Genomic DNA, 26,153 nt, shown 5'->3' with positions numbered 1-26,153 from the left:
GCGGCCAATACAAAGGGGCGCATTCCATCCACTATTGGGGCGTCACGTCCGGATCGTCGGCGGTAATTCAGTGGCGGGTCCCTCTCTTCCTCTTTGAGCTGCCGCCGAAGTGCTGCCGAAGAGGAAGAGAGGGAGTGAAGGACTCGCCACTGAACTGCTGCCGAAGTTCCGCCGATCGGCTTTTTTTTTTGCTGCTTGGGATGGCAGAAAACCTGGAGCCGGCCCTGTTCCTCGCCCCTGAGCTGGTCCCAGAATAATGCCCCACCTCACCCCAATGGATTCAGGACAGACAGGCAGACCAACTGACAACACCGGATTAATTTTGATTAAAGAACAAAAAAGTTTAATTTAACTATAAAGAGATAGGTTTTAAGTAAGTACAAGTATTAAAGTCAGAAATCGTTAGAAGAAAAATAAAAATAAAATGCTTCGTAATACTAAATCTTTACAAAGTAGGGTTGGTTTAAGGTAAAATTTGTACTATATGCCTCCAGCTGCCTTACTGACCAATCTTCAGGTTAGGATTCCTCCCAAAGTTAAAGAGCTGAATTCTTTTGTCTTCTCAGTTGGAAAAGGGAGAGAAGGTCAGGGAGAGATAACTTGGGTGGTTTTGCCCCTCACTTTTATATTTCAGTCACCCTTTGAAATGCATTTCCCTGAGAATGACCCCTACATAAAGTTCTTTGCAGCTGAAAGAAAGGAGACATGGAGTTTCGTGCGGGTGAGATTTTATGCTATCGTTTGCCCAGATCAGATCTGTTTGTTCCTACCCCTATCCTTGCCAAAGAATGGCCACTTGGTAGGTGATGGCCCATCACTTTTGATGGCACCTGGCTGGGGCATCAGCTTGCTCTTTGTCTTTAAAAGATAGGTTTGCCCACTTCCCAGACTTGTTCGGTAAACACATGATTCCAATTTATGTTCATAACTTTACATATAACATTGCTACATACATACATACATTTTACCAAGATGTTATTGATCAACAAGTTATTAGATTTTAAATGAAAGCTTACAAGGCATATATTATACAAAGGTAATTTCAGTAGTGTTTAAGGTGTGAATACAGGAGTGCATTCAGTCACACCAATTAAACCCCACCCTGCCATAGACTGTGAGGATTAAATTACCCCCAGTTCAGGCATGGCCGGGGCTGCTGAGCCCTCCCCCAACACTGTGGGGGCAGGGGAGGGGTCTGGCCAACTGCCATAACTGCCGCTTTGGAAGGTCTCATTCTCATGGGGGGGGGGAGGGGAAATCTCTCACCAAACCCTCAAATCTATTGATTTTTTTTAAATCAAGTTTGGATGTTTTCCTAAAAGCTCTGCTCTGGGAATGATTTTGGGGTTGTTCTCTGGCCTGTGTTACACAGGAGGTCAGACTAGGTGGTCACACTGGTCCCTTCTGGCCTTGGAATCTATGAATCTGTGCATTTAAAAATGTGGAAAAGAAAAATTAAGCAGGTCAATTTTGAGCCTTTGGCATTTTATCCCCCTCTTCTCTCCACCCACCACTGAAATGGTTCATTGAGATGTTAGTGTCTTGCTGTGCTCTGAATGGAACCATCTTGCTGCTGGTGGTGCAGATGGTAATAAAGTATCTGGGGAGCCCATTTTATTTTTGTTTTTGTTGCCCTGTCAGGAATTTTAAAAGAAAAACCCCTCCCCTTTTTTATATGGGAGTTAAAATTCCTGTGTCTGGGGATAATTTTCCATCCTTCCTCTCAGGGTGAGAATGGGCCTTCCCAGTCCCCAGTGGCAGTTAGTTGTTTCCCTTCCACTTAAACAAAGTTCTGTATTAGGGGCAGGGATGAAATGGGACCTTCCAAAGGGGAAGTTAGAAATAAACACAGCCTTATATTGCATGGAATGAGGGGTTAGCATGAATGGCCCCAACATGAAGTAGACTCAGGTGTCCCCGGCTAATAGATATTTGTATCACAGGAGTGGAGCTTTCTCAGGGTCAGTGCCTGAGAACCTGCTTTCTTCCCCCCCAAAATGCTCCTTCTACAAAGGCAGAACAAGAACAGATGGTTGGAAGCTGAAGAAAGATGAATTCAGATTAGAAATAAGGCACCAGTTTTCCACTGTGAGCGTGATTAACCATTAGGACAAACTCCCAAGGGAAGTGGTGGATTCTCCAGCTCCTGGTGTCTTCGAAACCTGTTGGGACACTGTTACGGAAGATTCTTTAGACAAATACAAGATATTGTGCTCAATACAGGAGTAACTAGGTGAAATTTAATGGCCTGTCTTACACAGGGGTCAGACTAAGGGCTAGTCTACACTACCGCGCGGGGTTGATCTAAGATACGCAACTTCAGCAATGTGAATAGCGTAGCTGAAGTCGACGTACTTAGATCTACTTACCGTGGTGTCTTCACTGCGGTAAGTCGACAGCTGACATTCTCCCGTTGACTTGGCTTGCACTCCTCATTCTGGTGGAGTACCGGAGTCGATGGGAAAGCACTCAGCGGTCGATTTATCGCCTCTATAATAGACGCGATAAATCAACCCCCGCTGGATCGATTGCTGCCTGCCGATCTAGTGGGTAGTGTAGACAAGCCCTAGATGATCTACTGATCCTTTCTGGCCTTAAAATATATGAATGTCTGAAGCCCTTTTCCTATCCTTCTGCACATACACCTTCCTCAATGTTCCCCTTCCACATGGATGTTTGGTGCAGTAGTTGGTTGCATCAAGATTATGGAGCATGAAAGTTGTTATGGAGAGGCAGACACAGCACCAAATTATACAGGAATTCTCTGTAGTAATTTGTGAAGAAAATTCCCTTCTGTACCAAATAGGGTCTTATAATTCAAACCTTTAAGAATGAGTAAATAAGGTTTCACTGGTGAACAGCACTACCAACAAAAGCAGGAATTCCTTAATTAATTAAAATATTTGTGTTATAATAATTAGCAACTTTTCTTTGCTTTTTTTACAATTTCAGAGTCAAAGTGAACAAGTGCAACAGATATATCAATTGAGTAAATGTCATTTCACTAGTGGTGAACCATGCATCTTACTAATTACACTGGAGGTTAAGTCCAATCACAGAAAAATTCTAAAATGTGACCCTCAGCTATTTCCAGCAGAGATTTCTGTGTATGGTGGCAAGTAAGTTGACAGAAAACAAAATGCATTTGGGGTATTATATTAAAGTACTGTACAGTATTGCATCTTTTCAGATACATTCTATGGCTGTTCAAAGAAAGAAATGTTCCTAGGCCAGATAAATACTTCGTCTGCCCTCTCTTTAGTTCTTTTCAATGTAACTTGTATATAATATTAATATTTAAAATAATGTTCCAAATGTTGATTAGTTCAGTAGAGAACACCAAAGTTATCTAAATAAACATTAGCACTTATTAAAGCAAAGGTACTGACATTACATGTACAAACTGTTAGGATGACATAGAACACTGGGAACCATTTTATATGTTTCCAAACAGAGAGATGGAATTCTGGAATTTAAAAGGAAAGGAAGTGGAGAGATATTCCAGCACAGATGAAGAGTTCTCCAAGTAACTTGAAAAGTATACCAAGAGCCACACTACTACTGTGCAACTCTCACAGCAACATTAAAGAAGGGTTTAACTAGTAGTGTAGTGTGTTTGGGAATACGGGAGTATCCCTGTAAGTTGTTTGAGAGTCCTCTAATGATGCTCACTGTGATTTGTGTTTTAGAAGCCATCAGAAATCAGTCTGAGCATAGTCTGCATTCAGCTCATTCTTGTGTGTTTCTATATCAATAATAAACATGATTATTTGGTGGCCAGGTGTGCCTGATAGTTTCTTCGTATATTTTTTTGTTGTGCACCTAGCAAAACAAACACACTCATTATAACAATTTTTCCTAATTATAACACAATAAAAAAAGTTCCTTAGCCATTGCTCTTGTTCTTAATTTGTCTGATTTATTAATTTATTGATTTATTATCCAAAAAGCAAGCAGTGTTAGTCCCATAGACTTCTTAATTTGTAACTGTCCATATAATTTATGTGAAAACATTACCTCTGGATCTGCAACAATTTGATTTGACTATTGCTCTTGGTTAATTATTTTGTGCATGTGCTATAGCTACTGTCAGATGAGATACAAAACAGAAACAGGGGTGTAATATTTGGCAGAGAGTAGCCCAGACAGGGAATTTCAGCTCTGGAAATGGCATATTCTTGTCTCACCACAATGGCACTCTGAGCGCTCCCAGAAATATTTTGTCACTTTCAGCCACTCCAATTCCAGATTTGAATATTGCATTATTAAATAATGTATAATTATGTATATACATTGTTATGAACCAGTGGGTTATAGCCCACGAAAGCGTATGCCCAAATAAATGTGTTAGTCTCTAAGGTGCCACAGGAATCCTTGTTGTTTTTGTTATGAAATTCAATCAGATTTATTATGGTAAAATGTTTGAAAAGGCATCGCACACTGATGAATTACTACAAAATGCTCTTTTGAATAAGGAATGGGAACCATCAACAGGGAACCGATTTCACTTTCTTTGTTCACTGCTGGCTGGGCTAGTAACAAAGCTTCCCCGAACGAGATGCTTGAGGGTTAAACCCACAGAGCTCCGAGTCCTCCACAGCCTAGACACGCCCAGTAATTACTACGAGACCTTCCAGTGCCTCAGTCTCGAGCCCGGCCCGAGCTGCGCGTGCGGAGCGAGCCCCCTCTGCAGGCTGCAGCCCCAGCGCCCGGCGCGGTGAGCGGGGCCCGGGGAGGGAAATCGCCGCCGGGGGAGGGAGCTGCTGGGACCGGAGAGACCCCCCCGGGGGCCGGTTTGTGCAGCGGTCGGAGCCCGGCAGGGTCCGCGCCCCAGCCCGCGACAGCCCGACCGACCCTCCTGCTCGCTGCTGGGGGCGGGCGGGCCCCTTCCCCGGGGCGGTGCTCCGGGGGCTGCCGGGTTCTTCCCCCTTCCCGCAGAGCAGGCACCGGCCGGGGCTGGAGGCGGGGCTGGGGGGCAGGTCCTGGCTGACAGGTCCTCTGGCCTGTGCTGCTGGGGCTGTGAGCAGCCTGCTCGGGAGAGCGGGGTCGGGCCAGGCTGGGGCCGCTGCACACACTGGCAATGGGAGGCGCTGGGGGAGGCTGAACGGAGTCCCTGGGGACCGCGGGGGAGGGAGGTTCCTTGTCTGACTGCCCCATCGGGCAGCGTGTTGGGGATTCAACCAGAGCCCTCCGGAGCTGAAAGCCTGGGATGCTACTGCTTGAGCCGCAGCTCTCTGGCTGGGGCGCCCAGGGTGTGTGTAGGGGACAACTAAAACCTGCAGCCGGGCTGTGCCAGCTGACGGGCTCAGCCTAAAGGCAGTTTAATTGCGGTGCAGACTTTTGGGCTTCTGCTGGAGTCTGGGCTTTAGGACTCTGCTCTATGTAGCTCTTGGTGCAGTAAGAGATATTCCCTCCCCTACCTTGTCTCTCTAATATCCTGGGACCAACACGGCTACAACAATGTAACCCTAATTCCTGCCTATTAAAGAGGGCAAGCCCAGGGATGGAGCGACTGGAGAGTGAACCAACCCTGTACTCACCCCACAATGCTACTCCAGTGCCCCACATTCACCCTGCAATAGTGGCTCCAGCAGGGTCCATTGGGGCTGGCTGGGCCCAGTGTCCTGCTCTGGACATTGCATCATGGTTGGAGGGGCTGCAGTGCTACTCAGGTTTGGTCTGCCCAGCCCTCCGGCATGGTGACACAGGGTCAGGAGTGCTGGCTAAATGTGAGTGGGACTGTGACCTGGTGCTCCGGGTTGCTGCGACACTAACTGAAGTTTGGCCTGCCTGTCCCATCATGACAGAGGGTCAGCAGGATGATGCCGCAGAAGTGGTGCTACTCTTTGTGCCAGGATACAACACCCACAGCAGGGGGCCAGCCTCAGCTCCCGAGCCACCACTGTGGGGTGAATCACAGACACAGAAAACACTGTCCATTACTTTTTTTACACGGTGCAAACCCACACCCATAATAATGGTACAAACTTTCAAACCTCCCAGTTCTGTGGACCACTGTACATCTGCCTCACCTGCAATAACTATTCCTCTATCATTGTGTAAACTTTGCCATGCTGAGTTGGGTTGTTTGTCCTTTCAGATGTTGGTGACGTTTGAGGATGTGGCCATGTATTTCTCCCCAGCAGAATGGGCGCTGCTGAGCGAGGAGCAAAAGCAACTTTACAGACATGTCATGTGGGAAAATTACCAGACTCTGATCTCATTAGGTGAGGAGCTGTGTCTGTGAGATCAGGGCCCCAGTGCACTGGGTGCTTCACGGAGACACAGAAAGGTGTTTATGGGGTTTGAAGGAGGGGTGTGTGGGTGTGGATGGATAGAGGCATGTTTCATTGAGCAGAGCAGCCAGTTCATGGGGAGACAAGGTGGGTGAGGTAATATCTTTCATTGGTCCAACTTCTGTTGGTGAGAGAGACAAGCTTTTGAGCCACACAGAGCTCTTCTTCAGGTCTGGGAAAGGAAAGCTTCTCTCTCTCACCAACAAAAGTTGGCCAAGTAAAAGATATTACCTCACTCACCTGGTCTCTCTAATATCCTGGGACTGATACGTCTACAACTACACTGCATATCTTCAAGAGGAGATCCTTCCACCCAAAGTCACTACTGCTCCTCAGTTTAATGCAAGAGAATCCTGGCTCTTGTAGTTCCCCAGACAGAGCACATGAGCAGAAAAGGGTCATGTGTTCTGCAGGTCTACAGGATGAGAGGCCAGCCGACACCACAGTTAAGGTGAAAGACAGACTGGGTTCATCTATGCTGGAATAAAAGACCCCCGGCATGGTTATGGGTGGCCTGGGTCAGTTGACTCATGTCATAGAGCTCAGGCTGCGGGGCTAAAGATTGCAGTGTAGATATTCATGCTGGGGTTGGAGCCTGGGCTCTGGGACCCTCCCTCCAAATAGCCACTCAGCAATTTTGCAGCCCAAGCCCAAGTCATCTGACCCAGGCCAGCTACATGTGTTTTATTCCTATGTAAACATATCCACAGGAGAGTGGGGGTGCTGGGTAACTGAGTAACTCTCCTAGGCCAAGGAGAAATAGCCAGCATTTGCCCCATCTGTTCCCCTCAATCCCTTTAGACACTGCAGTCCTCTCCATCTGCACTTTCCACGGGTGCCAGGTTGTTTGCAACTCAATATCCCGCCACTGCCAGGCACCAGGAGTGTTGACCACAAGTTGCAGTACATGTTTCCATAGAAAAAATTGCCTGTTAGCCTTCACATTTAGCTCATTGCCTAATTAACAAACATTGCATATGGAGCTGTGCAAAGTGCAAGAATTCTGTGGGTAGAAGTGCTTAGCTTAGATCTAATGGACGGTGATGCTTTTCTCTAAGAAGGAATCCAAGCCCTCAAGCCAGTGGTGATCTCCAGCATAGAGCGAGGAGAAAATCTGTGTGGGCCGGGTCCTATAGAAGATGAAGATGGGGACATCCTGAGAGGAACCCACCCAGGTGAGGAAGGAGTTAAACTGATGTGCAGGGATTGAAGGAAGGCAGCTGGAATCCTGATAGATTGTGGCCAAAGTGACAATACTTCCCAGAATGTTAGTCTTTTAGTGTATTGTTGTTAGGCTTTTTTAGAACAGTATCACATTGTCAGCTCTCATTCAATTCATGATCCACTATAACCACCACATACTTTTCAGTTGCACCTCTGTCAAGCCAGTTATCCCCCATTTTCTGTTGTACATTTCATTTTCCTTTCTAGGTGAACTAATTTTAACTTATGTTTCTTGAATTTCACCTTGTTGATTTCAGACCAGTTCTCCAGTTTGTCAAGATCATTTAGAATTCTAATCCTGTCCACCAAAGTGTTTGTAATCCTTAGTTGGCTGTCTGAGTTATTGGCTGAACAGCACTTAGGAATCTCCCTTCAACGTTCAGGCCCAGTTTTGTAGGGACCCAACATCGTTCCATCGCATTTTTGGGCTCTCAGTTGACATTAATAAGAGATTTCCTTATTATTCTCCAGGTTGGGAGGCAACATCATGTTGTGGAACTGAGGAGACCTGGACTGTATTCCTCATTCTGCCAATGAGCTGCTGGCAGATCTTGGACAATATTGTATTAATTCATATAGACTATATGGGCCCAAAGAGACAAAGGTGTTAACATGACACTGTTATGGCCAACATTAAAGAGTGTTAAATAAGGTTTGGGGTTTGGAATACAGAGAGAGTAGCCTGCTCTATGCCATGGAAACACCATGAAAAATTCTTTTTAATCTTTTATTAAATATACAGAAAAAGAAGGAAAAAGAGTTGAGTCATTGTAGGTATTATCTAAGACTTTTATTTTGACAGTGTCCCTTGTTGCCTTTCCCTTTAGCTGGAGAGTCTTTAGACAAAAGGCCTCTGTTTGAACGTCTTTTAGATGGTATTAAAGATGGTAATAACTGTCCTTTTGGGGAAAAGAGAAGCAGTTAATTGAAATGGACTGGAGCTGTTGTTGATATTATTAAAATCCGATCCCGTTCCCTAGGAGACAAAACAGAACGAACCCACACAAGAGGGAAGAGAAAAGAATAGCAAAGATAGAACATGCGGCTTCCGTCTCGGGTTTACTCTTACTTGCTGCTTCACTGCTGGAGAAACACAGGCACGGCACACAGTCTGATCAGCCAATTGGAGACCTGCCTGGCAAACCTGTAACAGTGTTGGTCTGTTCTGGACAATGCATTTGCCTGCCTCTTTGATCACAGGCTTACAGCAATGTTGCAAACTATGGCAGTTTTGGCCAGCTAAGCCAGATTCTTATTTACTAGAAGGCAAAGGGAGAAGAGTAAGAATGAGAAGAAATATGTGGGGAATGAAAAGAATTCATGGGAGATAAGAGGGTCGGGGGGACAAAAATCTCACATTCCAGGTGGTTTTGGAGAGTTAGCCAGAACTGGTAACGGTGGCAATATCCTCTGGCTCCCTCTCTCTGGTCCAGTCTTGTTAGGAGATCTCTTAGGATAAGGATGAAGAAGATCTGGGATCCCAAAAGAGGATCAGGGTGGCAGCATGATGGTATCGCTCACCACAGAAGTTGTTGGCACACACCTGCTATTGCTGTTTTTTTCAGTCAGCAAGGATTGCATTCAGTTCCGCTCCTTTATTTTCCCCCGAAAGTGTTTTCTTTTGAGAAACCCTTAAAGGAAGTAATGGGCAAAATAGCCCCGCTCCTCATTGTTTTTCTGCCAGTTAGGCTTAAATTCTAACTTATTCATTTTGGTTCATTAATGTCCATTTCCATACTTCTCTTGTTTACAGCCATCATTTTATCACTGTCCTTGAATTGCATTATAGGCCTCTTTTGTTTGGACCAATTCCGTTGTCTTGTTTCTATATTGCACTTTTTCCCATCAGCATTTCGTGTTGTAGGATATTGTAACAGTTTATAAACTTTCTCACAGTTTTTACAATTAAACTGCCAATTAGGGTAAATTTGTGGGCCCAATTATTACAACAGCAAGTTACTCCTTTGTCTCAGGTTTCTCCCCCCTTTATCTATTTGGTATATAAGCTCTTCAACATCAGAGTGATCTCTTTATGTAGCACTTTGTGCTATGAAACCACAAGCTCAGTTTTCAGAGTAACAGCCGTGTTAGTCTGTATCCGCAAAAAGAAGAACAGGAGTACTTGTGGCACCTTAGAGACTAACACTTTGTATTGTATGCTGTAATAAATTTAACAGTCAAGTCCCAAATAGCTTTCCCTCTTGTGTGTTGTGGAACTAGGGTGACAAGATAGCAAGTATTAAAAAAAAAAAAAAAAAAAAAATTCGGGACTGGGGGGTGGAAGATAATAGGTGTCTATATAAGAAAAAGCCTCCAAAATCAGGACTGTCCCTATAAAATCGGGACATCTGTTCACCCTATGTGGAACCCACTGTCCAACAGTGATTATAAATGAGTACTTTACAGTGCAGGAGAAAGGGGTTCTCTCAGTGATGTTCGTTTGGTCCATATAATGTCAATCAATGGCCTTTTGTCTTGGTGCAGATTTTCCAGATGCAGAGATCTGGGACTGGTCAGTAATTGAAAGCTCCTTGGGCTTCTTCCTCACACAAAGCTCTTTCCCTGGAGCAGGTAGGGAACCTGTCCTCTCCAGCAGTGGAAGCCGGAGAGCTCATTTCAGGAATCATCCATCAGCTGCAAACTCTCCCCTCACAGAGCATTACAATAGGGATTGAAGCCCAAACACGAGAAGTGCTACAGCTCCTCACCCTGACATCCCCCTAGAAACTCCATCTCTCCCCTTACGCAGATTCCCTCAGTCTCTCCCCCTCTCCCATTTTCCACAGAACATGGAGACGTTGGGATCCATCACAGTGTGAGTGTTCCGTGTGTGTCCCTTGGGAGAGGGGTGTCAGTGCTGGTGTGTGGTGATGCTGTTGTCCCCAATGAGACAGGACTCAGAGTAGTGAGAGAATTGTGGGGGCTGATTTCCAGGTTTATTTGGGGGGCTATTATCACGGCCTATGGGACACTGACCTCCTCCTCCTTCCCTACCACTGGGGCCCCTGGGAGTTTGGCCTCTTGCACTCAACTGCCGATGGCCAGCCCTGCTCTGAGGGGAGAGGCATGGGGCTCCCTTAGGCACATCCTCCTGCTGGGAATATCAGTGGTTTCCATTTCTGAGCAGCACAAGAAATAACATCTGTACTCTCTTCCCCACCAAGCAGGGGCGAGGAACCTGAGCAGGGCTGAGGGGCAGACTCCTGAGGAAGACTCTGGCAACCTGGAGTCACCCAGCCCTTTCCCAGGAACATCAGTGGAGAGCCATTCCCAGAAAACTGAGCGGGGAAGGCACCGCAAGAGGCAGTGCAGGCTCCAAAGGCAGAGGAAGCACCTGACTAGAAAGGAGTCAGGAACCCAAAGAGGCCATCAGAGGAGATCCAGGCCACATCTAAAGCCTCCTGCAGAGGGAAAAGCTGGGCCCAGAAAGACCCTATATACCTGCCGTGTGTGCAGAGAAGAATTCAAGGTGCAGAGAGACCTGATAAGCCACCACTGGACGGTTCATAGGAGTCAGAAACGGTATCACTGTAGCGAGTGTGGGGAGAGCTTTAGGAGAAAGAAAGATTTCAGAGCACATGGGAAAGTTCACAGAAAGAAGAGAGACCATCCCTGTTCTGAATGTGGGAAGATATTCAACCGGTTATCGCATCTCATTGCCCACCAGAGAATACATACGGGAGAGAGACCCTATTGCTGTGCTGAGTGCGGAAAAAGATTCGTCGATATATCAGCTCTTAACAGCCACAAGAGAGTCCACTCAGGAGAGAGACCCTTTGCCTGCGCTGAGTGTGGAAAGCGATTTATGAATTCTTCAGCATTTCGTAATCATCAGGCAGTCCACTCAGAAAAGAGACCCCATCGCTGTAACCAATGTGGGAAAGGCTTCAAACTTGCATCAACTCTTACTAGGCACCAGAAAATCCACAGCAAAGAGAGACCCTTCTTGTGTCATGAGTGTGGGAAAAAGTTCTGCCTACGAGAACATCTGATCAGACATCAGAGGATCCACACTGGGGAGCAGCCCCATTGCTGTGCTGAGTGTGGGAAAAAATTCAGTCTCCTTCAAAGTCTCAGGAGACACTGGGAAATCCATAGCACGGAGAGACTCCATCGCTGTGCTGAGTGTGGGAAAATATTCGGTCATCCAGAAAATCTCACTAGACACAAGAGAGTACACACTGGGGAACTCTATCGCTGCACTGACTGTGGAAAAGGCTTTGTCCGTCTACAACATCTCACTCACCACCAGAGAATCCACACTGGAGAGAAACCCTATTGCTGCACTGAGTGTGGGAAAAGTTTCACCCAATCGTCAGGCCTTATCAACCACCAGAGAATCCATTCAGGAGAGCGACCCTATCCCTGCACACAGTGTGGGAAGTGCTTTGCTCACTCATCATCTCTCACTGAACATCTGAAAATCCATTCAGGAGAGCGACCATATTCCTGCATACAGTGTGGGAAGCACTTTGCTCGCTCATCATCTCTTACTCAGCATCGGAGAACCCACCCAGGAGAGCAACCATATTCCTGCGCTCAGTGTGGGAAGCGCTTTGCTCGCTCATCATATCTTACTAAACACCAGAGCACCCACTCAGGATAGAGACTCCTGACCCTTGTTTTTGATGGAGGGAACTTCTTCAACCTCTCACTTCACCCTGTTCCCAAAGCCTGTAAAAGAGGGAGAAGTTAGAACTTGCTCCCACTCTGAAATGTTCCCACCTCTTCACTAAGTAGACACAAGTTTAGGTGCTGAGTTTGTTAAAATTATTTTGTGTAGTCCTGGAGATGGAAGAATTTAACCCTAGAGGTACTGAAACATTCCATTGTGGGCATTATGGGCTGCAGCTGGGACAGAGATGATTGGTGTCAGGACTGCACTTTGGAGTCCACAAATCAATCAAACAGCCACAAAACAAATTGATCAGCAGTACCAGGCCAGTGTCTCCCTGTTCCTCAAGTGGGGAAATCCGTGGCTGTGCCTGTCTGTCAGAGGGCGATGATGAGATGCGACTTTATGTCACTGTTGTCTCATCGTTCTTGGAGGGAATAAAATAATACAAGAGAATGATGTGTCTGAAATGGCTGCATTGCCATGTGTGTAGGTGAAGACCTGCAATCTTCCGTGCAGTGCTGACTTTATCCATGACTGCCTTTCTTTTTGGAGCAGGTTATACCAGCTGCATTTCAGTTCAATTGTAATATTCTCTAAACTGTTATTCCCACTCTAGAAATGGGGGTGTTAGGCTTTGAACTAGTAAAAATCTCCCAGAATATTCTGTGCTCATGCTAATCTTTATTGTGCTAATTTACTAGTAGTTCAATTGTTCTAACCTTTGTTCATTGTATATGTGGAATCTGTCAGACGCAAGATGTATGCTCTGTTAAGGTTTGCCAAATATGAACTGTGTGCTAGGTACAGTTAGTGCAAATGTGTCCTTGATCTAATGCTACTTGTGTGCTATGGTCTATTGCCAGCTAAACTGCAGTGTGCATCATTAGATAAGAAAAGGTGTGTAAGGTCTGTGGAATTTGGAATTTTCTGTCTCCTAAATGAGGAGAATACAATTATCAGCTAAACTGTGCTCATAGTTTGAAACAGAGTGAAGATGTAACTGCTGCAAGACAGGTTTCAGAGGGTTGCTGTGTTAGTCTGTATCAGCTAATACAGTCAGGGTGGATGTGGCCCATTCCCAAGAGTTGACGAGAAGGCATGAATATCAGCAGAGGAAAAAAAATATTTATTGTAGTGCTAACGAGGCCAATTCAATCAGGGTGCCAGCAATGCCTCTCTGCCACGTACATTGACCAAACCAGACAGTTTCTATGCAAAAGAATAAATGGACACAAATCATACCTTCTTATCAACGGTTGAGAATGGGCCACATCCACCCTGATTGTATTGGCCTCGTTAGCACTGATCCCCCACTTGGTAAAGCAACTCCCATCTTTTCATGTGCTGTCTATTTATACCTGCCTACTGTATCTTTCACTCCATGCATCTGATGAATCGGGTCATAGCCCATGAAAGCTTATGCCCAAATAAATTTGTTAGTCTCTAAAGTGCCACAAGGCCTCCTCTTTTTTCCCCCCTGCAAGACAGTTCTCTAGATTAGCCATTTTTCCTGTGCTTAATTTGTCTAAGAACCAAGAAAGATTAGTCATAGAGATTTCTTGAATTGTAACTGTCCATATAATTTATGTGAAAACATTACCTCTGGATCAGGAACAATTTGGTTGACTATTGCTTTTGGTTGATTTTTTTCCCCCCATGCATGTGGTATGGCTACTGTCAAATTCAATACAAAATAGAGAGGGGGGTATGATATTTGGCAGAATGTAGCCCAGACACGCAGTGTCAGCTCTGGGAATGGCATATTCTTGTCTCACCACAGTGGCACTTAGGCTGCCCCGAGAAGTATTTTATCACTTACAGCCACTCTCATCCCAGATCCAGATTTGAATAATTATTAAATAATGTATTAATTTACTAATCTACACTGCTATGAACCTCAGTCACATTTCTTCTGGTAAAATGTTTGAAAAGGCGTCTCTCACTCTGCTGAATTACTAAGAAATGTTCTTTGAACGGGGGGGCTGGAACTCAGGGCGCTGGGGGAGCAGGAGCGGCAGCACCCCTGGTTTGAAGTGGTTTCCATCCTACACAGGGTGTCCAGCCCCCACTATAACATAGTTCCAATACCCGCCCTTGCAGCAGGGAGGGGAGGGACCGGGAGCCACCAACAAACAGGGAACCGACTTCACCTCGTCTCCCCTAGTGGCTCCCTCTGCAACTCGCTTCCCCGCCCGAGATGCTTAAGGGTTAAAGCCACAGAGCTCCGAGTCCTCCACAGCCTAGACACGCCCAGTAATTGCTGCGGGGGGGCGGGCAGGGGCCGAGCCCGGCCCGAGCTGCGCGTGCGGAGCGAGCCCCCTCTGCAGGCTGCAGCCCCAGCGCCCGGCGCGGTGAGCGGGGCCCGGGGAGGGAAATCGCCGCCTGGGGAGGGAGCTGCTGGGACCGGAGAGACCCCCCCGGGGGCCGGTTTGTGCAGCGGTCGGAGCCCGGCAGGGTCCGCGCCCCAGCCCGCGACAGCCCGACCGACCCTCCTGCTCGCTCCTGGGGGCGGGCGGGCCCCTTCCCCGGGGCGGTGCTCCGGGGGCTGCCGGGTTCTTCCCCCTTCCCGCAGCGCAGGCACCGGCCGGGGCTGGAGGCGGGGCTGGGGGGGCAGGTCCTGGCTGACAGGTCCTCTGGCCTGTGCTGCTGGGGCTGTGAGCAGCCTGCTCGGGAGAGCGGGGTCGGGGCCAGGCGGGGGCCGCTGCACACACTGGCAATGGGAGGCGCTGGGGGAGGCTGAACGGAGTCCCTGGGGACCGCGGGGGAGGGAGGTTCCTTGTCTGACTGCCCCATCGGGCAGCGTGTTGGGGATTCAACCAGAGCCCTCCGGAGCTAAAAGCCTGGGCTGCTACTGCTGGAGCCACAGCTCTCTGGCTGGGGCTCCCAGGGTCTGTCTAGGGGGCAACTCAAAATCTGCAGCCGGGCTGTGCCAGCTGATATGGCTCAGCCTAGGGGCAATTTAATTGCGGTGCAGACATTTGGGCTTCTGCTGGAGCCTGGACTTTCGGACCCTGCTCTGTGTAGCTCAAGAACAAATAAGTTTGGTGCAGTAAGAGATATTATCTCCCCCACCTTGTGTCTCTAATATCCTGGGACTAACACCGCTACAACAGTGTAACCCTAATTTCCGCCCAAGACAGCGGGCATGGCCAGGGAGGGAGCGACTGGGGAGTGAACCAACCCTGTACACACCTTAGAATGCCGCTCCAGGAAAACTCTGTCCATTAATTTTTTTTTCACTGCGACAAACCTGCAACCATAGTAATGGTACAAACTTTCAAGCCTCCCTGGGCCCTCCAAGTTGCGTGGACCACTGTACATCTGCATCACCTGCAACAGCTGTTCCTGTACCAGTGTGTAAACTTTGCCATGCTGAGTTGGGTTGTTTGTCCTTTCAGATGTCGGTGACGTTTGAGGATGTGGCCATGTATTTCTCCTCAGCAGAATGGGCGCTGCTGGGCGAGGAGCAAAAGCAACTTTACAGACACGTCATGTGGGAAAATTACCAGACTCTGGTCTCATTAGGTGAGGAGCTGTGTCTGTGAGATCAGGGCCCCTGTCCATTGGGTGCTGCACAGAGACACAGTAACTGAGATCAGAGGGGTAGCCGTGTTAGTCTGAATCTGTAAAAAGCAACAGAGGGTCCTGTGGCACCTTTAAGACTAACAGAAGTATTGGGAGCATAAGCTTTCATGGGTAAGAACCTCACTTCTTACCCACGAAAGCTTATGCTCCCAATACTTCTGTTAGTCGTAAAGGTGCCACAGGACCCTCTGTTGCTAGTAACTGAGATGACACATTGGTATGAGTGGTTGGGTGGAGAGTTGTCTGTGGGGTTTGAAGGAGGGGTGCATGGGTATGGATGGATAGAGACATGTTTCATTGAGCAGAGGAGCCAGTTCATGGGGAGACAAGGTGGGTGAGGTAATATCTTTCATTGGTCCAACTTCTGTTGGTGAGAGAGACAAGCTTTTGAGCCACTCAGAGCTCTTCTTCAGGTCTGGGAAAGGAAAGCTTCTCTCTCTCACCAACAGAAGTTGGTCCAGTAAAAGATATTACCTCACTCACCTGGTCTCTAATATCCTGGGACTGATACATCTACAACTACACTGCATATCTTCAAGAGGAGATCCTTCCACCCATAGTCACTACTACTCCACAGTTTAATTCAAGAGAATTCTGGCTCTTGTAGTTCCCCAGACAGCACATGAGCATTGGGTTGTGTGTTCTGCAGGTCTACAGGATGAAAGGCCAGCCAACACCACAGTTAAGGAGAAAGGCAGACTGGGTTCATCTAAGCTGGTATATACTGGGTTCATCTATGCTGCTCTGGCTGTCCTGGGTCAGTTGACTCAGGATGTGGGACTCAGGCTGCGGCGCTAAAAATTGCAGTGTAGATGTTCAGGCTCGGGTTGGGCCCCTGCTCTGGGACCCTACCCCCAGATATCCACTCAGTAATTTTACAGTCCCACAGCCCGAGCCCCGTAAGCCCAAGACATCTGACCCAGGCCAGCTACAGCTGTTTAATTCCTATGTAAACGTATCTGTCAGAGGGAGAGTGGTGCTGGGCCATAGTAGAGTTAAGGAGGACCCCAGATCTCTTAGGCTAAGGAGAAATATCCAGCATTTGCCACATCTGTGCCCCTCAATCCCTTCAGACACCGCAGTCATGTCCGTCTGCCCTTTCCACAGGTGCCAGGTTGTTTGCAACTCAATATCTCACCACTGCCGGGCACCAGGAGTGTTGACCATAAGTTGCAGTTCTTCTTCGAGTGCTTGCTCATATCCATTCCATTAGGTGTGTGCGCGCCGCGTGCACGATCGTCGGAAGATTTTTACCCTAGCAACACCGGCGGGTCGGCTGTGGAGCCCCCTAGAGTGGCGCCTTCATGGCGCTGAATATATACCCCAGCCGACCCGGCGCCCCCTCAGTTCCTTCTTACCGCCCCTGACGGTCGTTGGAACTGTGGAGCGCTGCTTAGCTGTTCTCCACTCTCCCTAGCTTAGTTTGTTATTCGCAGTTATAGTTATAGTTATAGTCCTAGTGTTTATAGTTAAATAGTTCAATAGTTTTAAGAGTTGTCTAGTTGTTATAATAGTTCAGGGGATTAAGGGGGTCGTCTTCCCCTTTCTCCCCCGGCCGCGGGGCCGGGCTCATGCCCAACGCTCCCGGCTTCAAGCTGTGCGCCTCCTGCGCTAAGCCTATGCCCACGAGCGACCCGCACGATTCCTGTCTGAAGTGCCTGGGAGAGTCCCATCAAACAGATAAGTGCAAGATCTGTAAGGCCTTCAGACCAAGGACCAAGAAGGAGCGGGACTTTCGGCTCCGGCAACTCCTGATGGAGGCGGCACTTAGTCCGGACGCTCCATCTACAAGTCAGGCCCCGGCACCTAGCGCCTCGGTGCGCAGTGCCCCGGCGGCACCGGCCATGACGACCACGCGAGTGGCGTCAGATGAGCCTTCCCGGCACCGGACCTCGTCGGCACCGAAAGCACAGCAAGTGCCTCGGCGCCGGTCATTATCCCCAGGGCATAAGAAAGCCCATAAGACGGGGACCTCCGTGCCGAAGACGCTGGCTCCCCCAGTGCCGGGGGTAGAGCCGCGTACGCCGGTGGAGCACCGGAAACAGGTGCCTCCAGCACCGTCGACTCCGGCGCCGAGGCCGTTGAGTCCGGTGCAGACGGCGTCTCCACCGAGGCAGGCGGTGATACAGTGCCTCCCGTCGACGCCAGAGACCTTCGCGGCGGCGAGAGACTTAATAGCTCTCACGGAGCCGGCACCGCCTCAACCACCGGCACCGACGGCACCGTTGCCTCGCCCGGTCCAGTCGAGGGGGAAACCTGCCTTGATGCGCCCTCCATCGCAAGGGCTGGAACCTCGGCACCGATCCAGGTCCCGAAGCAGGTCCCCACGCCGCTCGCAGTCCCGGCACCGAATATCACCTCGGCACCGGTCGTACTCGCGGCCAAGATCTTCTTCGCGGCACCGCTCTACGTCTCGGCACCGCTATGATCGTCGGCACCGATCAACGTCGAGACGTAGTTCTCGGCACCGCTACGGTCGCCGCTCGACGTCGAGAGGCCGCTCCCGGTACCGGGCATACTCCAGGTCCTCGTCGAGGTCCAGATCCGACTCCCGGTACCGACGAGGTCATCGGCACCGGTCGCGGTCCCGGCACCGATCGCCGGCACCGCGTGGAGATAGATCATCTCCAGACCGGCACCGTGCGGCACCGCAGCCCACGGGAATCGTCTCGACGCTCTCGGCACCGCCATGGCCATCGAGATCGGGGTCTCGCTCCTCGGAGGACCTCTCGAGATCGGCATACCCCCCTCAAGGGCAAGCCGAGGAACAGGACTTGGGCCATTGGCAGAACATAACAGAGGACCATTCTCATGGCCCATCTCACTGGTCGTTTTGGACCCCGTGGGCGTACCATCAGGCGCAAGGGGCTCCAGTTGCTTCGACCTCTCGCTCCGGTCACTCTGTTAGAAGGGCCCCGGAGTCCACCATCTCTCGGCCTCCGCCAGGGGGCATGGAGGCTTCCGTGTCCGCACTACCTGACGCCCTGGACTCAAGCGCAGGTGATGCTCCGGCCCAGGAGCAGGGAGCCCAGGACCCTCCCTTGGATCCTGTCCCACCGGAGGCATCTTCCTCTTCCTCTCCGGATGAGGCAGTGGCGGGCACATCGTGCACAGGTCCACCTCCAATAGATCTTCGGGCTCACCAAGATCTTCTGCGTCGGATGGCCCGTAAGATGGACCTGCAGGCGGAGGAGATAGTGGAGGTGCACGACCCCATCGTGAATATCCTCGGAGCGGATGCCCCATCGAGGGTGGCGTTACCCCTGATCCGCACGATACAAGCCAATGTATCTACGATATGGCAGACTCCTGCCTCTATCCCACCCACAGCGAGAGGGGTGGAAAGGAAATACTTTGTTCCGTCTAAAGACTACGGGTACTTGTATACCCACCCCCAGCCGTGTTCACTGGTGGTGGCATCAGTGAACGCAAGGGAGCGCCACGGTCAGCAGGCCGCAGCGCCCAAATCGAAGGAGGCTAAGCGCCTCGATTTATTCGGCCGTAAAGTTTACTCAGCCGGAGGGTTGCAACTTAGAGCGGCTAATCAACAGGCGCTCTTGAGCCGCTATAGCTTTAACTCCTGGAACTCTATGGGGAAGTTCAAGGAGTTGGTTCCCCAAGAGTCCAGGGAGGAGTTTGGAGCCCTGGTGGAGGAGGGTAAGAAGGTGGCTCGGACCTCCTTACAGGCCTCCTTAGACATAGCGGACTCTGCTGCGAGAACCCTGGCCTCAGGTATCGCTATGCGGAGGATCTCCTGGCTCCAGGTTTCGGGTCTGCCTCAGGAACTGCAGCAAACCCTGCAGGATCTGCCCTTTGAAGGACAAGGGCTGTTTTCCGAAAAGACGGACTCTCGCCTGCAGAGCCTCAAGGACTCCAGGACGATCATGCGTTCCTTGGGGATGCATGTTGTGGGCCCTCAGCGCAGGCCATTTAGACCGCAGCCTCAGCGCTTCTACCCCCCCCCGCCTCGTCAGAGACAGGACTCGACCCGGAGGCGAGGGCGAGGTGGTAGAAGAAGGTGGACCGGCCCTCAACCTGGTCAGAACCAGGGGCCACCTAGACCACCTTCAGGCCCCAGGCAGAACTTTTGAAGGTGCGGTCGAGGACGGCGCCCCAGTCATCCCACAGGATCCAGCCCCATCCTTTCGGGATCGCCTTTCCCATTTCCACCGGACCTGGTCCCTTATAACTTCGGACCGTTGGGTCCTTCGCACGGTGGACAGGGGATATGCTATCCAGTTTTCTTCAATCCCCCCCTCCTCCCCCCCCTTCCCCGTCCCTCTTCAGGGACCCTTCTCACGAGCAACTTCTTATACAGGAAGTTTCCACGCTCCTTGCTATGGGGGCCATAGAGGAGGTTCCAGTGGAGTTAAGGGGCAGGGGATTCTATTCCCGTTACTTCCTCATTCCCAAGTCCAAAGGAGGTCTGCGACCCATCTTGGACTTGCGCGGACTCAACAAATTCGTAGTAAAGTTGAAGTTCCGCATGGTCTCTTTGGGGGCCATTATCCCTTCCCTCGATCCTGGAGACTGGTTCGCCGCCCTCGACATGAAAGATGCATACTTTCACATAGCAATTTACCCGCCTCACAGACGCTTCCTGCGGTTCGTGGTAAGCAAGGTGCACTACCAATTTGCAGTCCTTCCCTTCGGCCTATCCTCGGCCCCAAGGGTGTTCACGAAATGTATGGCTGTCGTGGCAGCGTACCTTCGTCGGCAAGGGATACAGGTGTTCCCGTACCTAGACGACTGGCTGGTACGCGGTCGTACCAAAGAACAAGTTCGAGATCACGTCCACATAATAGTGCACACATTCAACAAGTTGGGTATCCTACTCAACAAGGACAAATCCACTCTAGAACCTACCCAGAGAATAGAATTCATCGGCGCGGTTCTAGACTCCAGATGTGCACAAGCCATCCTGCCAGACAATCGCTTTTGCACCATCACGAGCCTCATTCAAGGACTCAAGGCCTTCCCAACTACCACGGTGAGGTCGTGCCTCACCCTGCTGGGTCACATGGCTTCCTGCACGTACGTAACCAGGCATGCCAGACTTCGGCTTCGCCCACTCCAGACCTGGGTGTCATCAAGATACCGCCCACATCGGGACAGCCTGAACATGGTGGTCACGGTCCCGAACTCGGTCCTGACCTCCCTCACATGGTGGCTAGACCACAAGGTGGTTTGCGAGGGGATGCCGTTTCACGCCCCACAACCCTCTCTGCACCTGGTCACAGACGCTTCATCCCTGGGTTGGGGCGCCCATCTCAACGAACACCATACCCAGGGCCTGTGGACTGCACCCCAGATAGCCCTGCACATCAATGTTCGGGAACTGATGGCGGTGCGCCTGGCGTGCCAGGCATTTCTCAATCTCCTACGTGGCCGCTGTGTGTTAGTTCTCATCGACAACACCACCGCCATGTTTTACATCAACAAGCAAGGAGGAGCACGTTCGTCAATGCTATGCCAAGAGGCCATTCGCCTGTGGGACTTCTGCATCGCCCACTCAATCCATCTCACGGCATCGTTCCTCCCTGGAGTCCAGAACACTCTGGCGGACCGACTCAGCAGGTCCTTTCGAACACACGAGTGGTCTATCCGTCCGGACATCATACATTCCGTTTTCCAGAAGTGGGGGTTTCCCCAGATAGACCTGTTTGCATCTCGAGACAACAGGAAGTGCCACGTGTTCTGCTCCCTGCAAGGTCGAGCTCCGGGCTCCCTCTCGGACGCGTTTCTCCTTCCCTGGAAGGACCACCTGTTTTATGCCTTCCCTCCGTTTCCTCTGGTCCACAAGGTACTGCTCAAATTGCGCAGAGACCAGGCACAGGTGATTCTGATCGCCCCAGCGTGGCCGAGACAACATTGGTACACCACGCTGTTGGAGCTCTCGGTTCAGACACCGATCCCGCTTCCATTATGCCCGGACCTCATCTCTCAGGACCACGGCCGCCTGCGTCACCCCGACCTGCAATCACTCCACCTCACGGCGTGGCTGCTCCATGGTTCACCCAGGCAGAGCAGCAGTGCTCGCACTCTGTCCAACAGATTCTGCTGAGCAGTAGGAAGCCCTCAACACGGACCACATACTTGGCCAAGTGGAAGCGGTTCTCCTGTTGGTGCGAACAACGAGCCACGTCCCCGTTGCAGGCACCTATTCCTCTCATTTTGGAATATCTCCTCTCCCTAAAACAGCAAGGGTTGGCGATATCTTCAATTAGAGTTCACCTGGCCGCTATATCGGCCTTTCACCCAGGGGAACTCGCATCCTCGGTATTCTCTAACCCGATGGTCGTTAGATTCCTCAAGGGCTTAGACCGGACGTACCCACAACAACGTCAGCCCGTTCCGACGTGGGACCTCAACCTGGTTCTCTCCAAGCTCACAGGTCCTCCATTCGAGCCACTGGCCACCTGTTCACTTCTGTACCTATCCTGGAAGACAGCCTTCCTCGTAGCCATCACCTCAGCAAGGCGCGTTTCTGAACTCAGGGCGCTTACATCCGAGCCCCCTTACACGGTTTTCCATAAGGATAAAGTGCAGCTTCGTCCACATCCTGCCTTTCTCCCTAAGGTGGTTTCTCCTTTTCATATCAACCAGGATATATTTCTCCCGGTCTTTCATCCTAAACCACATGCTACTCGCCAGGATCAACGTTTGCATTCTCTGGACGTACGCAGGGCCCTGGCCTTCTATATTGACCGCACAAGGCACTTTAGAAAGACGACGCAACTCTTCGTTGCAGTGGCCGACCGAATGAAAGGTTCACCGGTCTCCTCACAACGCCTATCCTCCTGGATTACGTCTTGCATCCGGACTTGCTATGACCTGGCAGGTGTCTCAGCACCGCACCTCACCGCTCACTCCACGAGGGCCCAAGCTTCCTCGACTGCTTTCCTGGCGCAAGTTCCGATCCAGGACATCTGTAGAGCGGCGGTTTGGTCATCAGTCCACACGTTTACAGCTCACTATGCACTAGTGCAGCAGTCCAGGGACGATGCTGCCTTCGGATCAGCGGTTTTGCACACAGCAATGTCTCACTCCGACCCCACCACCTAAGTTGGGCTTGGGAGTCACCTAATGGAATGGATATGAGCAAGCACTCGAAGAAGAAAAGACGGTTACTCACCGTTGTAACTGTTGTTCTTCGAGATGTGTTGCTCATATCCATTCCAAACCCGCCCCCCGTCCCCACTGTCGGAGTAGCCGGCAAGAAGGAACTGAGGGGGCGCCGGGTCGGCTGGGGTATATATTCAGCGCCATGAAGGCGCCACTCTAGGGGGCTCCACAGCCGACCCGCCGGTGTTGCTAGGGTAAAAATCTTCCGACGATCGTGCACGCGGCGCGCACACACCTAATGGAATGGATATGAGCAACACATCTCGAAGAACAACAGTTACAACGGTGAGTAACCGTCTTTTCATGTTTCCATGGAAAACAATTGCCTATTAACTTCATTGCCTAATTGGCACAAACATTGCATGTGCACCTGTGGAAAGTGCAGCACTTTTGTGCCTAGAAATGCTTAGCAGTGATGCTTTTCTCTAAGCAGGAATCAAAACTCCCAAGCCAGTGGTGATCTTCAGCATAGAGCGAGGGGAAGATCTGTGTGTGCGGGGTCCCACAGAAGATGAAGATGGGGACATTCTTAGAGGAACCCACCCAGGTGAGGAAGGAGTTAAAGTGATGTGGAGGGATTGAAGGAGTAGCTGATGGCAGCTGGAATCCTGATATGTTTTGGCCAAAGTGACAATACATCCCAGAATGTTAGTCTTTTAGTCTAATATTAGGCTATTTTAGAACAGTATCATATTGTCGGCTACCATTCAATTCGTGATCCACTATAAACACCACATTCTTTTCTCCTGTACTGCTGCCAAGTCAGTTATTCCCTATTTTCTAGTTGTGCATTTCATTTTTCCTTCCTAAGTGAACTATTTCGTACTTGTGTTTCTTGAATGTCACCTTGTTGATTTCAGACCAGTTCTCCAGTTTGTCAACATCCTTTAGAATTCTAATTCCGTCTATCAAAGTGTTTGTAACTCTTCCCCGGCTGTCTGAATCATTGTCCGAACAGCACTTGTGTATCTCCCTTCCAAGTTCAGGCCCAATATTGTAGGTACTCAGCATTGTTCCATCACTTTTTTGGGTTCTCAGTTGACATTAATAAGGGATTTCCTTATTATGCGCCAGGATTGGTTGGGAGACAACATTGTGTTGTGGGAGTGAGGAGACCTGAACTCTATTCCTCATTCTGCCACTGACCTGCTGGCAGACCTTGGACAATGTTGTATTAATTCATATAGAATACATGGGCCCAGAGAGACAAAGGTGTTAACATGACACTGTCATGAGCAACATTAAAGAATGTTAAATAAGGTTTGGGGTTTGGAATATAGAGAGAGTAGCCTGCGTAGGACCATGGGAAACACCATGAAAAATTCTTTCTAATCTTTTATTAAAGATACAGAAAAAGAGGGTAAAAGAGTTAAGGCATTTGAAATGTCAGGGATGATGTAAGACTTTTATTTTGACAGTGTCCCTTGTTGCCTTTCCCTTTAGCTGCAGAGAGCCTTTAGACAAAAGGCCTCTGTTTGAAAGTCTTTTAGATGGTATTAAACACAGTAATAACTGTCCCTTTGAAATGTTGAAGCTGTTGGCGCTGTTTTTGATATTATTAAAATCCGATCCCGTTTCCTAGGAGACAAAAAAACACAAACCCACTCAACAGGGAAGAGAAAAAAAGAGGAAAATAGAACTTACAGCTTATATCTCGGGTTTACTCTTACTTGCTGCTTCACGGCTGGAGAAACACAGGCACGGCACACGGTCTGATCGGCCAATTGGAGACCTGCCTGGCAAACCTGTCCAGCGTTGGTCTGTTCTGGACAATTCGTTTGGCTGCCTCTTTGATCACAGGCTTACAGCAATGTTGCAAACTATGGCAGTTTTCGCAGGCTAAGGCAGACTCTTATTTACCAGAAGGCAAAGGGAGAAGAATAAGAAAGAAAAGAAATATGGTGGGGAATGAAAAGAACTCATGGGAGTTGAGAGAGACAGGGGGACAAAAATCTCACATTCCAGGTGATTTTGGGGTGTTAGCCAGAACTGATAATGGTGGCAATATCCTCTGGCTCCCTGTCTCTGGTCCAGTCTTGTTTAGACGTCTCTTAGTATTAGTACAAAGATGATCTGGGGTCCCAAAATCAGGATCAGGGTGGCAGCATGATGGTATCGCTCACTGCAGCAGCTGTTGGCACACACCTGCTATTGCTGTTTTTTTCAGTCAGCAAGGGTTGCATTCAGTTCCTCTCCTTTATTGTCCCCCGAAAATGTTTTCTTTTGAGAAACCCTTAAAGGAAGTAGTGGGCAAAATAGCCCAGCCCCTCATTGTTTTTCTGCTAGTTAGGCCTAAATTAAACTCAGTCATTTCGGTTCTTTAATGTCCAGTTCCACACTTCTCTTGCTTACAGCCATCATTTTAACACTGTCCTTGAATTGCATTATAGGCCTTTTATATTTGGACCAATTCTGTCGTCCTTTTTATATTTTGCACCTTTTCCCATCAACATTTATTGTTGTAGGATATTGTAACACTTTATAAACTTTCTCACAGTTTTTACAGTTATACGGCCAATTAGGGTAAATTTGTGGGCCCAGTTATTACAACAGCAAGTTACTCCTTTGACTCAGGCTCTCCCCCACCCTTTGTGTATTTAGTTTATAAGCTCTTCAACATCAGGGCGATCTCTCTGTAATTTTGTGCAGCACCTGGTGCTATGGTACCGTGATCTCAGTTGTGCTACAACAGTACAAAATAAGTGTCCAGACCCAAATAGCTTCCCCTCTTGTGCATTGTGGAACCACTGTCCAACAGTGACCATAAATGAGCAATTTACAGTGCAAGGGGAAGGGCTTCTCTCAGTGATATTCATTCGGTCCATGTGTTGTCAACCAAAGACCTTTTGTCTCGGTGCAGATTTTTCAGATGCAGAGGAGACCTGGGACTGGCCAGCAATTGAAAGCTCCTTGGGCTTCTTCCTCACACAAAGCTCTTCCCCTGGAGCAGGTAGGGAACCAGCTCTGTCCTTTCCACCAGTGGGAGCCGGAGAGCTCATTTCAGGAATCGGCCATCAGCTGCAAACTCTCCCCTCACAGAGCATTACAATAGGGATTGAAGCCCAAACATGAGAAGTGCTACAGCTCCTCACCCTGACATCCCCCTAGAAACTCCATCTCTCCCCTTATGCAGATTCCCTCAGTCTCTCCCCCTCCCCCATTTTCCATAGAACATGGAGACGTTGGGATCCATCACAGTGTTAGTGTTCCCTGTGAGTGACCCTTGAGAGAGGGGTATCAATGCTGGTGTGTGGTGATGCTGTTCTCCTCACTAAGATGGGCCTCAGAGTAGGGAGAGAATTGTG

At 49.5% G+C, this 26,153-nt stretch overlaps 2 protein-coding genes across 22 annotated transcripts in view; both read left to right on the top strand.

Moving 5' to 3' along the window:
- Window positions 1–4,565: 4,565 nt before the first annotated feature.
- LOC101945443 (zinc finger protein OZF-like) lies at window positions 4,566–12,797 on the top strand. 12 transcript variants are annotated; one of them, XM_065594290.1, is made up of 5 exons: window positions 4,566–4,717; window positions 6,101–6,227; window positions 7,358–7,471; window positions 10,005–10,091; window positions 10,688–12,797. In XM_065594290.1, the coding sequence occupies exons 2-5, from the start codon at window positions 6,101–6,103 to the stop codon at window positions 12,124–12,126; spliced, it is 1,767 nt and encodes a 588-aa protein (XP_065450362.1). In that variant the 5' UTR covers window positions 4,566–4,717; the 3' UTR covers window positions 12,127–12,797. The 12 variants fall into 12 exon arrangements, with proteins under 12 accessions (XP_065450362.1, XP_042702167.1, XP_005313005.1 ...); XM_042846233.2 differs by having other exon boundaries at window positions 10,685–12,797; XM_005312948.5 differs by having other exon boundaries at window positions 7,355–7,471; window positions 10,685–12,797.
- Window positions 12,798–13,728: 931 nt separating this feature from the next.
- LOC101952418 (zinc finger protein OZF-like) overlaps window positions 13,729–26,153 on the top strand; it is a 30,894-nt gene continuing 18,469 nt past the window's right edge. For 3 of the 10 annotated variants that reach the window (XR_010600896.1, XM_065594337.1, XM_065594336.1), the window contains exons 1-5: window positions 13,729–14,489; window positions 15,537–15,663; window positions 23,282–23,395; window positions 23,709–23,844; window positions 25,709–25,798. Coding sequence is in view for 3 of the 10 variants with exons in the window: in XM_065594337.1 (XP_065450409.1) it covers window positions 15,537–15,663; window positions 23,282–23,395; window positions 23,709–23,844; window positions 25,709–25,751 (420 nt within the window). In the remaining 7 variants the exon portion in view is untranslated. Of the gene's footprint in view, window positions 14,490–15,536; window positions 15,664–23,281; window positions 23,396–23,708; window positions 23,845–25,689; window positions 25,799–26,153 lie in introns of those variants that run through there. The other 7 variants (XR_010600889.1, XR_010600890.1, XR_010600891.1 and 4 more) reach the window with 6 other exon arrangements.

The sequence above is a fragment of the Chrysemys picta genome, chromosome 4 (genome assembly GCF_011386835.1).
Source record: "Chrysemys picta bellii isolate R12L10 chromosome 4, ASM1138683v2, whole genome shotgun sequence".
NCBI classification, from domain to species: Eukaryota; Metazoa; Chordata; order Testudines; family Emydidae; genus Chrysemys; species Chrysemys picta.
Note: the sequence above shows the minus strand (reverse complement) of the source record. Positions and strands in the feature narration are given on the sequence as shown.

Coding starts and splice junctions, on each gene's coding strand:
- LOC101945443 (XM_008176768.4), top strand. CDS start 5,504: ATGGAGCGACTGGAGAGTGAACCAACCCTGTACTCACCCCACAATGCT. Junction 6,228..7,354: donor CCAGACTCTGATCTCATTAG/GTGAGGAGCTGT, acceptor CTTTTCTCTAAG/AAGGAATCCAAGCCCTCAAG. Junction 10,092..10,684: donor AAGCTCTTTCCCTGGAGCAG/GTAGGGAACCTG, acceptor TTCCCCACCAAG/CAGGGGCGAGGAACCTGAGC.